The sequence below is a fragment of the Aotus nancymaae genome, unplaced genomic scaffold, assembly GCF_030222135.1.
Source record: "Aotus nancymaae isolate 86718 unplaced genomic scaffold, 86718_ANA_hifiasm-v0.15.2.pri h1tg000090l, whole genome shotgun sequence".
In the NCBI taxonomy this organism is placed as follows: domain Eukaryota; kingdom Metazoa; phylum Chordata; class Mammalia; order Primates; family Aotidae; genus Aotus; species Aotus nancymaae.
Window position 1 is genome coordinate 95,263 of NW_026988505.1, and position 13,871 is coordinate 109,133.

Here is a 13,871-nt window from a genome sequence, read left to right on the forward strand (position 1 = left end):
TGTGGTCCAGAATAAAGTCTAGCTTCTTCAAAGAAAAACAACTAAATCTATCACTCAACAATTTGTGCTTTATAATGCACTGAATCTCATCAAAAATTAGCAGGCATGCAGGAAAATAGGGCCATAACCAAGAGAAAAGTCATTCAGTAAAAACAGATCCAGAGATGACCAGGATACTAGGATTGGCAAAAAGGGATATAAAAGACCTGTTATAAATGTGTCCAAGGTTGAAGAGAAAAACCGTTCATGATGAGGAGTGAGAGATGTAAAGAAACAAATGGAATTTCCAGAGATTAAAAATAAATATCCGAGTAAAAAAATTATGAATTGGATTGTAGCATATATTCCAAAATAAAGATCAGTAAACCTGAGTTTATATTACCATAAAGATAATGAATGAAGAAATAAAGCAAAGGGAGGGAAAGGGGGCTGGAAAATGATACTGACCTGCATGGAAACATCAAGCAATGTAGCACCTATGTACGTTTAGAGGCAGAAAGAAGTTTTGGGAGAGAGGATAGAGCTAAGGAAAGAATGGCCTATTGTTTCCCAAATTTGGTGAGACTATAAACGCACAAATTTACCACACGAAGACATCCAAGCTGAACAAACGTGAAGAAAGCCACATGAAGCATGTCATAAACAAATTATGTTAAATCAGTAATAAAAATACAATTTTAAAAGCAGCCTGAGGCCGGGCACAGTGGCTCACCCCTGTAATTCCAGCATTTTGAGAGGGCAAGGCGGGAGGATCACTTGAGGTCGAGTTTGAGACCTGCCTGGCCAGCATGGTGAAACCGTGTCTCTACTAAAAAAAAATACAAAAATTAGCCGGGCATGGTGGCACACATCTGTAATCCTAGCTACTCAGGAGGCTGAGGCAGGAAAATCTCTTGAACCCAGGAGGCAGAGATGGCAGTGAGCTGAGATAACGCCACTGCACTCCAGCCTGGGCAACACAGCGACACTCCATCTCAAAACAAAACAAAACAAAACTTATTACTTACAGAAGAACATATTACTTAGAGAAGAACAAAATATAAAAAATCTTCAACTGCCAAAAGAAAAAAAGTCATCTTAGAATTCCATCTCAGCAAAAATATATTTCTAAGAAAAGGTAAACACATAATCAAATAATAAGCAAAGGCATTTTCCAGTAACAACAATAAAAGCTAAGAGAATTCCTCACCAGCAAGTCTGTACCATAAAATGCAAAAATAATTTTTTTCACAGAAAGGGAAGATGCCAGATAGAAATTTCGTTCCATATGATGAAAAGAATGTGCTACGAACATTCTGGAAGTTCCTTAAAGAGGGAGAGATTGCCAGATCAGTAAAAAACAAGACCCAACTGCATGCTGTCTATGAAAAGCCACTTTATGTATAAACTGTAAGAACGAATTCAGAGTGAAAGAAGGTTGGAAGGAGATATAATATAAAAACAGTATCAAGAAAATAGAGTTGGCTATATTGGCTCGTTGGTATAAATTGGGGGAGATTTTAAAGGAAGGGGTATTATCAGGAATAATGAGGGATATTTTTCCTCATGATAAAGCAGTTACATCACCAAGAACAGATACTAATATTAAATCAATGTGCACCTAATAACAGAATTTGGAAATTCTTAAAGAAAAATCAATAGATATTAAATAGACAAATTAACAATTACAATTAGACAATTCAACACTTCTCTTCTTGTAATAGATTTTTTAAAGCAGATAAAATATTAGTAAAGATTGAGAAGACTTAAAAACTGTATCATCCAGCACAACCTCTTTGAGTTTTATAGGACACTATGAAATAACAGCAGAATCCATTCAAATATTACCCAATAGAACTCATACTAACTTATGAAATGTCTCAAAAAATCAGCATTGTTTAAAATTATACAAAATATAGTGTCGATCTACAGTGGAATTCACAAAGCTATCAATAACAGAAAGGTATCTGGAAAAATTCCCATATATTGGAACATCAATGAACATATTTCTTAATGGTCAAAGGAGAAATCACAAGATACATTAGAAAATATGTTGAACTGATAGAAAATGAAACCATAACATACCAAGATCGGTGGAACTGCCCTAAAGCAACTCTTGGAGACAATTTTATAATTAAATGTTATTATAATAGAAAGCAGAAAAGCTCACAAATAAACAATTTAAGTTTCCACCGTAAGAAACGGAAAGGGAAAAGGGAACAAATTAAACCCAAAGTAAATAAAAGGAGTGAATAAAAAGAAGCTGGACACAAAACATTAAAAATAAATAAGTAAAAGTTGATTATTTGAGAGTATCTATAAAATTGTGAGAACTCTTACTAGGTTCATTAAGGGGAAAAATAAATCACAGTAAGTCTCAGGTGCACACTCAGGCTTCAGGCAGGCAGGAAACTTGAGATTAGATCTGCGTTTCAGCGTTATGTAAAAGAGCCACCACGAGGTGGCGGTAACTGCATGCTTGTTCCTCACCCGCTGCAAGGCCAGGCCAGGCTCTGGACTCACCACTCAGCTCAGGAGCTGGGAGAGGTCGACAGTAGCTCCATGCACTGTGGCCTCAGGCAGAGCATTACTGTAGCTCTGGGGCTGTAGGAGGATGAAGAGGGAGGTGATCAGGACACCATGGTGATTGTGCGGGAGTAGTTAAGAACACGGGCTTTGAAGAGAGGGGGATTTTATTTCTAATTGCATCTTTGCCACTTAGAAGTAGGTGACTTTCAACATGTCCTCTAACCGTTCTAGGCCCCAGGACCTGTCCCTGTAAACTTGGGTAATACCAGCCTGGCAGGTTTGCTTCTGAGGATTCAACGATATAACTTGCATAAAAATGGCCACGGTGGCACTGGCTACAAAATTCCCACGGCTCAATGCAAAATGGAAATGCAAGGCGCCTTGTTCAAGAAGCAGTAGAAGAAAGTGTCATGAAAGGCAGGAGGACATTCAGCTTTCCGAAACCGATATATTTCATTGTTTTAAAAATGTAATAGAGATAATAGTTATACAAGAGGGATGACAGAATCATGCGAATCTCCCCCCAAAATGAGCGTCATGATTATAATAGAATCATAATATCTTATTAATGGGATATATGGGTGAATTAAACAATTTTTCAGGTCCACTCATCTGTCAATTAATTTGGCCATCAAACTTTATACCTGGTGCAACTTCATTTTTTCTTTTGAGAAGAATCTGCTGAAGCAAATGTTTCTGGAATATTTTCTAAGTTGTGACAATATGGGGTTGAATTATTTTGATACACTAAGAAATTTTAGTATATCTGGAGCTGGTGATTTTTTCTAAATGTTTTTTATAAATGATGTAGCTCCTTAAGCAAACCATTTTCATGTAAGTTCGAACTGAATTTTACATGTGAATTTATCCAATGGAATTTTGATGCCTCTACTGATATTTCCTGTAATTTGCAGGGGCCTGCACCAGAACCAAAGTGGTATTGTAAAATGTAGTTTATTGAAAATACCTGCTTATGCATTCACTTCTGTATCTTTAATAATAAGAAAAACTATTTAAAAACTGCCCTCCTTGTTGAGGTTTGATTCGTCTGAAAGTTTGTATAAAAGTAGCACTCTTCTCTATGTAATATATAGAATGTAATTATCTTTATAAATGTAATTTCCATTTTTGAGGCCATGATAACTCCTTGCATAATTCTAAACTATCTGAAGAACTCTAATCAACTCCCTGGCTGACTTTATTACAATGTCCGTGTGCATACTTTGTCGCGCAGTCATTTACTGAGAGTTTGCTGCCTGAGCACCTGCGGTTCCTGTCCCTGTGCTCAGGCCAGAAGGTTCATATTTTGCAGAAGCTCCGAGAAGAGTGACTCCAGGAATGAACAGGCACAAAGTGTCAGTGCTACCCCCCCACAGAGGCCCTCCTTTCACCCCAGGGCTGAGGACTGGCACTGCCATCGTAGGTAGAGTCCTGTGAGACAGTGGGGCATGTGGAGACCAGGACTTTTTTTTTTTTTTGATGGAGTTTCGCTCTTATTGCCCAGGCTGGAGTGCAATGGCACGATCTCGGCTCACCACAACCTCTACCTCCTGGGTTCAAGCAATTCTCTTGCCTCAGCCTCCTGAGTAGCTGGGATTACAGGCATGTGCCACCATGCCCAGCCCCAGGTGCCTGGGCTGCTCCAGAGATGTGAGTGCTAAGGGCAGCTAGACCAGCTATGACAAATCATGTGGCTGTGGTGCCGGGGTCTGAGTCTGTCCACCTCGTGTCCGTGTGTGTCCACTCTGCCCATGCGCACGCACCACTCACAGGACTCCACTTACTAAACATAAGTTCAAAGAGAAAATTACTCAGAATGTCGAGAGGGTGGCATTCTTACACCAGGACCGGGCCTTCCGAGAGCAGGTTCCTGTGGGACTGCCCTGCCCTCAAGCCCACGAAGCTGGCCATTCCACAGAAAGAGAAACGAATAAAACTCCTTCTGTTACTTAACACTGAGGACTTACTGCTGAGAAACTTTGTTTTCTAAAATCATAGACATGAGAGACTTTGCTTTCTGGGATCCTATCTATAGGAATGAGGCTTCCCTCTATCACCTGGGGAACTGAACCACGATGCCACAGAGAAACAGCCTGGAAGTTCCTCCCCAGTTACAGGAAAGAGGTTTGGGGACACAGCATGGATCCTCACGTTCCATTAAAAACAGGCCATGTGTCTCTCAGTCAGGCTTGATGGCTCCCCTTTTACATGGCTTTGCTTTGAGCTTATAAAAGTGAATTCAATTTGATTTGACCTAAGCCTGGCATGCCCTGAGATCCTTTAATAGCTTCTAGTTTTGGTGAAGAACCCCACGTCTGTGCTGGTGGATGGTCTTCCTTGCTGAAGCTGATAACTACCTTTGAGAGATAAAAGTGATACTCTGATGGTCCTTACCAGACAAGCCTTATCACCAGGATGCACACAGCTGTGAAGGAGTCCCATTGGGCTGTGCCAGGAAAAAAGCAGCAGCTGCAACCATAGGGATTTTCATGGGAAGAGTCAGCCCAGCTGTCCCTGAGCAACAGGCCCATGTCACCTCAGCCTTGGTGGCTTCTTCCCCAGGGACACGGAGGTGCTGCACTTCTCAGTGACTCCTATTTCAGAGCAATTTCACCTCCTTCTCTAACAAGGCCTCACAAATGGAGTGAGATCTACAGAGGACAAAAAGTATAAAGCCACAATGCCATCGGTGGTTCCTGGGATTGGAACAGGAGTGTAGGAGAAGTTCACACTCTGCTACGGGTAAGTTTTTAAGTGCGAGTGTATTACTTTTATAATAATACCGTTAAGCATAGGAGTCATTAAAAACACATCAATCAGGAGTGATGCCGCACATGAAAAAGTAGGGAACCAGTCTCTTAACTCAAACTCTAAGCCCCAATAAAGCCCCTTGCCAAGTACCACGGCATTTCCTTAAGGATAGTTACTCAACAAAGAAAGAGACGTGACAACCTAATTCAATGTGTGATGCCAGACTGAGCACGTCCCCAGAAAAATCAACAGCCAGGAAGCTTTTCTTGGAGCAAGTGCAATGTCCATGGACATGCTTTTGCTCTGCAATAATTTACGGAGAGTCTGCTTCCTGAGTACCTATGGCTCCCATCGCAGTGTTCAGGCCAGGGAGCTGCTCTTGTTAATTGGTGCGAATGGCACTGGGATGGAGGTGGGAATTTTCCCTCATTTGTAAGTGATCCATGCTGTGATAATTAAGGTGAAGCGTCATGATGTTTGCCTCTTTCTAAAGGTAACAGAAACATATATATATTTTAAAAACATCATTAACTTAGACAAAGCACATAAAGGCTTTACTTCACATTTTGTTTCTCTGTACACTTTTGTCACCAGGAAGAAATAGTTTCAGTGTCAGGAATGAATGAGTCTGCGCCTCAATTCCAGCCTGCTGGACACACAGGGAAGCAAAGATCTGACACAACTGCAGCCCTGGATGCAAATTCCTTCAGCGGTTCTGACAGCACCTGACCCAGCCCTCTCTTTGCATATCCCATCGGAAACATCCTCTGACGCAAAAAGCCATTGAGGATCCTGACCGTGCAGTGTCCTCACCAGCTTCCTTTAAATCCACCTCTGGCCTCCCAGGAACCAGAAATCTTCACAATGTGATATTTTAAAAGAAAAGGTCAGGCAGGCCACAAGTAAAGGCTCATTGTCCCCATGGCTGTGTCACTGTTGCACCCCGAGACGGCACAGACATGGACACTGGGGCCTGCTCATCCTTCAAACGTCGCTTAGATCCAAAGAGGGAGAAACCAGGAAGAAGGCCAGTTATTCTCCCGAGAAAAGCCCCATCCCTGAGCCCCTGGCATGGGACTCTATTCATTGTTCATGACCGCCGATGACTTCTCTGGGTTACGGAGGAAGGACAGGGTCCTGGGCGCCCCATCACCCACAGGGAGACCACGTGGAGGCCTTGCAGCCCCACTGTGTGCTTCTCCACCAAACCCCGACGGCAGTGAGCTCCCTTAGCGCTGAGTCTGTGGAAGGCAGAGAAAGCCCTGGCTCCCAAAGCCCTGAAGCCTGCAGACCTGACGCTCCCTGAGTGACTGTGTGAACTGAAGGAACTCAAGTGGGGGCCGTAGGCCACCTCCTGGCCCGGGACTGGGTGGACTCTGAGGGGACACGTGAAGTCCAATCACACCCTCCCATTCTCCTTCTCAGAGGAAGGAAACGGGTGTCCATCTGCCTCATCTCTGTCCCGTGGGGATGATGGGGTGTTTCAGGGGACTTTTCACATGAATTTCACCAGCTCGGACCTCCTGGGAGGACTGGGCCCACCGCGCTCCTGGTGCTGCCAGAGCCTTGAGCCCCTCCAGGGTCCCCGGATTTCAGCCAGCCCTGCTTCATCCCCAGGAGCTGAATGTTCCAGCAATGGATGCAATTAGATGGAACCAGCTCCCAATGTGGCCTGAGACTGTCCCCAGATAGGAAAAACAGGACATCCCACAGAGCTGACAGGTGAGCTTCACGCTACAGGCCCTGAGTTTGACTTTGTTTCCCCGTGAGACAGGCCCAGCCCGTCACTCCAACCATACACTAAGTTTTAAATGATGCAAGACAGGAGGAATTTTCTGGTCCCAGGAGCAGGAGAAGGGGATTGTCTGGGGTTTCCCGAGTCCAAATTTGCATACAGTCTCCTGAGCGTCCTCTGAGGACCATTCTCTGACTCACCAGCTAGGTGGTTGAATTCTACTCTTTGCAATGAGCATTGCAGCCAATACCAGGTCTGAATTCTACCCGGTGACCAGAGGCCAGGACCTTTATAAGGTGGAAGGCTCAGTGCCCTTCCCAGACTCAGCTCCCGGTGAAGCTCCCAGCCATCAGCCATGAGGGTCCTGTACCTCCTCTTCTCCTTCCTCTTCGTATTCCTGATGCCTCTTCCAGGTGAGATGGGCCAGGGAAATAGGAGGCTGGACAAATGGAAGAATTGGGTAGAGGCTGTCCGTGTCTGCCTCCTCTCTAATTTCCCCTAACCCTCCCTCTGTTTCTCTCTCCCTCCCTTCTCTATCTCTCTCTCATATCTCTCTCCCTCCTCTGTTTCTCCTGTATCTCTCTCCATCTCTCTCTCCTGCCTGTCTCCCTCCATCTCTCTCTCTCTCCTGCCCCTCGCTGTTTCTCTCCTGCTGCTCTCTCTCCATTTCTCTCTCCTGCCTGCCTCTCTCCCTCCATCTCTCTCTCACCTGCCCTTTGCTGTCTCTCCTGCCTCTCTCTCCTGCCTTTCTCCCTGTCTCCCTCTCCCGCCCCTTGCTCTCTCCCTGTCTCTTATCTCTCTCTCCTATCTCTCTCACCTGTCTTTCCCTCTATCTCTCTATTTCTACCTGTCTTTCTCTCCCTCCTGCCCCTCTCTCTGACTTTCTCCTATCTCAGTCTCTTGCCTGTCTCCCTCCCTCTATCTCTCCCTCCTGACCCTCACTCTTTCCCTCTCTCTCCTGCCTCTCTCTCTCCCTATGTCTGTGTCCTGCCAGCCTCCTCAACATAGGAGGAGTTTGATAACCCAGTGGACACCCCAATCTCTCTTTTAGGCTGATATGAAGGGGCCCAGTAGTTTTTAAAACTCATCTCCTCACTGCTTTCCACGCTATGACTGCTAAGACTGTGATTGAAACCTGTGAGGTGACTTTTTAAAAATGAAATCAGAAATGTTATTTTATCTAAAGAAAGAAGGACACAATGTCACTTTCTAAGGGTTTACATTTCAAGGGTAGATACTGCAACCTGGAGAACTCCGGAGAATCTTAAGGCCCTGCCTATCCCCTGGGAACTACTGCTACAGACACTCTGCCCCTGGGTCTTTTCTGATCAGAGGCCCCGAGAACGCTTCCCTGCCACGAGGCCACTGCAGCTTCACAGGACGGGGACAGCCCATTGAAAGCAACTTTTAAACCTGGATGCCGAACCTTCATTTTCTCCTTGATATTATAGAAATAAAATAGAAAGCATCAAAGGATAAAAGAGGGAGAAAGGAAGGGAAGGATAGAGAGAAGGAGAGAGAAAATTTGAGACTGAAACCTAAAGGAACTGATGAGATATTATGTTGTCAAAGCCTCGTTCAATCAATTTTGTTTACGGATGCTGGCTTCCAAGAGAACAATGGGGCTCTGAGAGGCACCAGAGACCTCGATATTTTCTTTCCAACACGTAGCACAGTACCAGGAACAACGGAAGGAAGGGAGGGAGGGAGGGAGGGAAAAAAGAGGGTGACATTGGAACCAGGACTTAGATATAAGAAACAAACCATAACAAAAGCTATTACTAAAGTTAATTGTGGTTTTCAACTGTAAGTCACTCCATATTAAGTTCATATTCGACAATTCCAGCCCAGCATGATGCATGCTTTTATTCCATCTCGGTTCTAATACTTAACAGACTAAATGACTTGGGAAGCAAAAGTTACTGGCCTGTATGTTAAAATGGAGGTAGGGTGGCTTTGAGGTTAGCTTCTCGTGGTGGAGCTTGAATTCACAAGAGACCCTCGATGAGGTCCTACCTGACCCCACTTGGATGCCCCCGTCACTCAGGAGAGATCAGAGTCTTTCACATTCAGTCTCTACAAAAATAAGCATCCCCCAAACCACAGCAGTGCCAGTCTCCACATCAGAAACTTAGATCCCACTGACTGGCTCACGTCTCACTATCGTGATGGAACAGCCCAGGCTTGGGAAAGACGCCCACTGCTGATTTACTCAAGGCCATACTGACACAGGGTTTGTGGCTTTGCAACATGGGTTTTGAATTCTAACGTGGCGTTTGCTTTTTCTGTGTTTCTTCCTGTTAGGTGTTTTTGGTGATATAAATAATCCTGTTAGCTGCATAAAGAGTGGTGCCATATGTCATCCATGGTTTTGCCCTAAAAAATTTAAACAAGTCGGCACCTGCGGTCTCCCTGGAACAAAGTGCTGCAAGAGGAAATGAGGAGGCCGAGAAGCTTCTGTGGCTGATGTGGATTCAGAAAGGGCTCCCTCAGCAGAGGCGTGTGACATGTAAACCAAATTAAACTAGTGTTCAAAGACACAGAACCTGGATGCTGGTAATTGCGGCAAGTTTGTGGTGGTGGTTTGGGCAGGCCACTGTCTGACATCCTGGGAATGTCCTTCTCTCCTCTGCAGACCAGTGCAGTGATCAGGGACACCACGGTGGCGCTTGGAGTGCTTTCCAGGGTCACAGCCATCTGTCCTATTGTGTCCCCTGACCTTCCCCAGTTGCTCCCAGCATTTTCCTAGAATGGGTGCCTCCCTCCTCCTGCATTCTCCCCTTGCATGCCCTCACCTACCCCTCACCATCCCTAAAAAAAGCAAGCCCAACTCAAAGACCACTTCCCTCATGGAATCATGGCAGATCTGCCAAGGGAGGAGATGCCCAGTCCTCTGTTCTCCACAAGCGCTCCTTTCTTCTGGTTTATGTTTCTTATGCAATTATACTTCCTACAGAGGTGCATGAATTTTTAATTCTCCATTTAGCTATGAGATTTCTACAAGTGTGGAGTTTGTCTTATTCATTTATGTGCTGGTCATTCATAAACTATTTCATAAATTGGATGGCAAAATGGAGTTGTACAAGGGTTTCCTTACACACAAACGTAATAGGATCTAAGTAAATGCTGCTAAAAACAAGCCCTGTTTGAGAGCACCGTTAAATGAGGACAGTATCGCACAGGACACAAGGAGAGAGGCGCAAACGTCAGGAAGAAAGACAGCGCCTGATGCCTTGTCAGCCTGGACTTGGTTGTCCGTATCTCTATCGGCATTTGGTCACATACATTTAACATGTTTCTAAAGAGTTCCAAACTCTCCCTCAACTGCCTGTCCTTTTTTTTTCTTTTTAATTGTTGAGACCACGTCTCACTCTGTTGCCCAGGTTGGGGTGCAGTGGCATGATCTCGGCTCACTGCAACTTCCACCTTCCGGTTTCAAGCGGTTCTCATGCTGCAGTCTCCCGGGTACCTGGGACTACGGGGGTGACCCCACGCACCCGGATAATTTTTAGTTACGGTGTTTCATCATGTTGGTGTAGCTTGTCTTGAACTCCTGACCTCAGATGCTCCACCCTCCTCCGCTTCCCAAAGTGCTGCGATTACAGGCCTGAGGCACCACGCCCAGCCTCCTCTGCCTGTCTTTTGCTGAGCCCTGCAGACTCTTCCAACCTCTGCCAGTTACCCAGTTACAAGGCCATTTCCCCATTTTTTATGTATCTTTATAGCAATGTCCCCTCCACGGTACCAGTTTTCTGTGTTAGTTTGTTTTTTACTACCGTGAAGAAATACCTAATGCCAGGTAATTCATAAGAAAAAGTAGCTTATTCTGGCTTACTATTCTGCAGGTGTTATGAGTAAAATGGTGCCAGCATCCGTCTGCTACGGTGAGGCCTCAGAAAGCTTCCAGTCATGGTGGAAGGTGAAGGGGGAACAGGCGTATTACAGGGTGAGAGAAGGAACAAGAGTGGGGAAGGTGCCACACCATGCTAAACAGCCAGAACCCCCATGACTCAAAGCGGGAACTTGTGGATTATCTCCAGGACAGCACCAAACCATTCACGAATGATCCACTCCCCCAGCCAAACACATCCTGCCAGGCCCCACCTCCGACATCAGGGATTACATTTCAACATGATATTTGGAAAGAAAAACATTCAAACTGTGTCACACCCCAATTTACAGCCGAGAATAGCAGAGAGGGGGCCACTGGAAGGAGGCAGGGGTCTTGAGTTTTGGAGAAGGGCAGGGACGCCTTCACTCTAGGGCTAGGTTGTGATATGAACGCACTGGGGGTAAGACATCACCAGACCAGAGAAAAGCAAAAACGCCATAAGGAAGTGAACGGCAATTTCATGAGGACAGACAAGACTCGAACACTTTGCATCCCCACAGCAAAGTCGAGAGACCCTCAGAGACCTCAGAAGGCCATCGGCAAGTCACGGTGCTATTTAGCTCTGGATTAACGTGTTCTGCAACTGCTCCAAGAAATGTGTGAAGCCGTTCCCGAAAGGTCCAGACAAATCTACAGAATCTCAAATGTGAAAGTGAATCTGAATAAGGTCTAACAGTCTTCATAGGAAAACAACAAAAATTGTCACTCAGCCATTTCAGCTCTATAATATACTGAATCGAGTGAAATATTTCCAAGCATACAAAGAAGGAAAATAAGGCTTATAACCAGGAGGAAAGTCATTCAGTAAAAACAGGCCTAATGATGACAAAGGCACTAGGATTAGAAAGAGGGATGTCAGGGAGGGATTATAAAAGTCATAAATATGTTCAAGGCTGAGAAAAACTGTTTTTGATGAGGAGAGACACATACAAAGAAACAAATGGAGCTTCCAGCAATAAAACAAAATAAGAATGTGAATAAAAAATATTCTGAACTGAATTAATGGCATATGACAGGATTGAAGAAAAGATCAATAAATCTGTATATTAATACAAACAGACGAAGAAATAACACAAGGCAGAGAAAAGCTGGATAAACAATGAACAGTGTGCTGTGCAGAAATATCAAGGAATCTATCACCTGTGTGTGTTTAAAGGCAGAAAGAAGTTGAAAGGGAAAGGATAAAGAAAATAATCCTTCTCAAAAAAAAAAAAAGAAAGAAAGAAAGAAAATAGCCTATTTTTGTAAATTTGGTGAGACTATAACACAATTTGGTACTTAAAGACATCCAAGAAGAATAACTATAAAGAAAACAAGAGCAAGGATATTAGAATTATATTAGTCCATTTTCACACTACTCTAAAAACTACTAGTTGAGACTGAGTATTTTTTAAAAAAGGTTTAATTGACTAATGTTCTGCAGGCTTCACGGGAAGCATAGCTATGAGGCCTCAGGAAACTCACAATCATTGGTAAGGTGAAGAGGCATCAAGCAAGTCTTACATGTGGCAGGCGAGAGAGAGAGGGAGAGAGAGAGAGAGGAGAGAGAGGGAGGGAGGGAGGGAGAAGGGGAGGAGAGAGAGAGAGAGAGAGAGAGAGCGAGCGAGCGAGCGCACGTGTGTGCAGGGGAAACTGCCAATCATAAAAACATCAGATCTTGTTAGAATTCACTCACTATCATGAGAACAGCATGTGGGAAACCAACAGTAGGATCCAGTCGCCTCCCACCAGGGCCCACCGCCCACACTGGGGATTATGTCCAGTCGCCTCCCACCAGGTCCAGCGCCCACACTGGGGATTATGGGGATTACAATTCGAGTTAAGACTTGGGTGGGGAAACCAAACAATATCAATAATCAAATTATTTTCAATCAAAAATAATGAGAAGGTTTTTCTTTTTTTCTTTTTGACAGTCTTGCTCTGTTGCCCAGGCTGGAGTGCAGTGGCACAATCTCGGCTCACTGAAACCTCTGCCTCCCAGGTTTAAGCAATTCTTCTGCCTCAGCCTCCTCAGTAGCTGAGTAGCTGGGACTACAGGCACACACCACCAGGCCCCGCTATTATTTTTTTTAGTAGAGATGGGGTTTTACCACACTGGCCAGGCTGGTTTTGAACTCCTGATCTCGTGATCCTCCCACCTTGGCCTCCCAAAGTGCTGGGACTATAGGTGTGAACAACCACACCCAGCTGCGAAAATCTTAGAGAAGACACAAGGCTTACAGAAGAATGAAAAATAAAGTGATTAAGTGCCAAAAGAAGAAACACATGTCAAGACAGAACACATACAAGCAAAAAATACATTTCTAAAATTATGGTAAACACATATTCCATTAATAAGTAAAGGCATTTTCTAATAACAACAAAAACTAAGAGATTTCCTCACTAGCAAACCTCTACTACAAAACAAGATCCAAATACATGCTGTCTGTAAAAAAAAACCCAATGTACAAACCAAATATAAAGACAAAGACAGCTTGATATAAAGGGATGGAAAGAACCACAGTATGAACACATTAATCTAATAGAAACATAATTAGTTGTATTGGCTAATTGACTCTAACTCAAAGTAGAGTTAAAAACAAGGTGTATAATCAGTGATTAAGAGAATGTTTTTCCCAGTGTTAAAGTGGTTAAGTCACCAGGGACAGATATTATTATTATTAAATTAGTATGCACCTAATAAGGGAATCTCAAAAATTTTAAAGATAAATTGATAGAACTGAGAGAAGAAAATGACAAATTAACAATTACAATGGGATATTTCAACACTTTTTTCTAATAGCTTTTTTGTTTTGTTTTTTGAAACTGAGTTTCACTCTTGTTAATCAGGCTGGAGTGCTGTGGTGCGATCTCGGCTCACTGCAACCTCCACCTCCCGGGTTCAAGCAATTCTCCTGCCTCAGCCTCCCAAGTAGCTGGGATTAAAGGTGCATGCCACTACACTCAGCTAATTTTTATATTTTTAGTAGAGACAGGATTTCACTA

At 44.0% G+C, this 13,871-nt stretch overlaps 1 protein-coding gene across 1 annotated transcript; it reads left to right on the forward strand.

Moving 5' to 3' along the window:
* The first annotated feature begins 7,313 nt into the window (after positions 1-7,313).
* DEFB4B (defensin beta 4B) lies at positions 7,314-9,539 on the forward strand. Its single transcript, XM_064369796.1, has 2 exons — positions 7,314-7,407; positions 9,299-9,539. The coding sequence occupies exons 1-2, from the start codon at positions 7,350-7,352 to the stop codon at positions 9,433-9,435; spliced, it is 195 nt and encodes a 64-aa protein (XP_064225866.1). The 5' UTR covers positions 7,314-7,349; the 3' UTR covers positions 9,436-9,539.
* Positions 9,540-13,871: the final 4,332 nt, after the last annotated feature.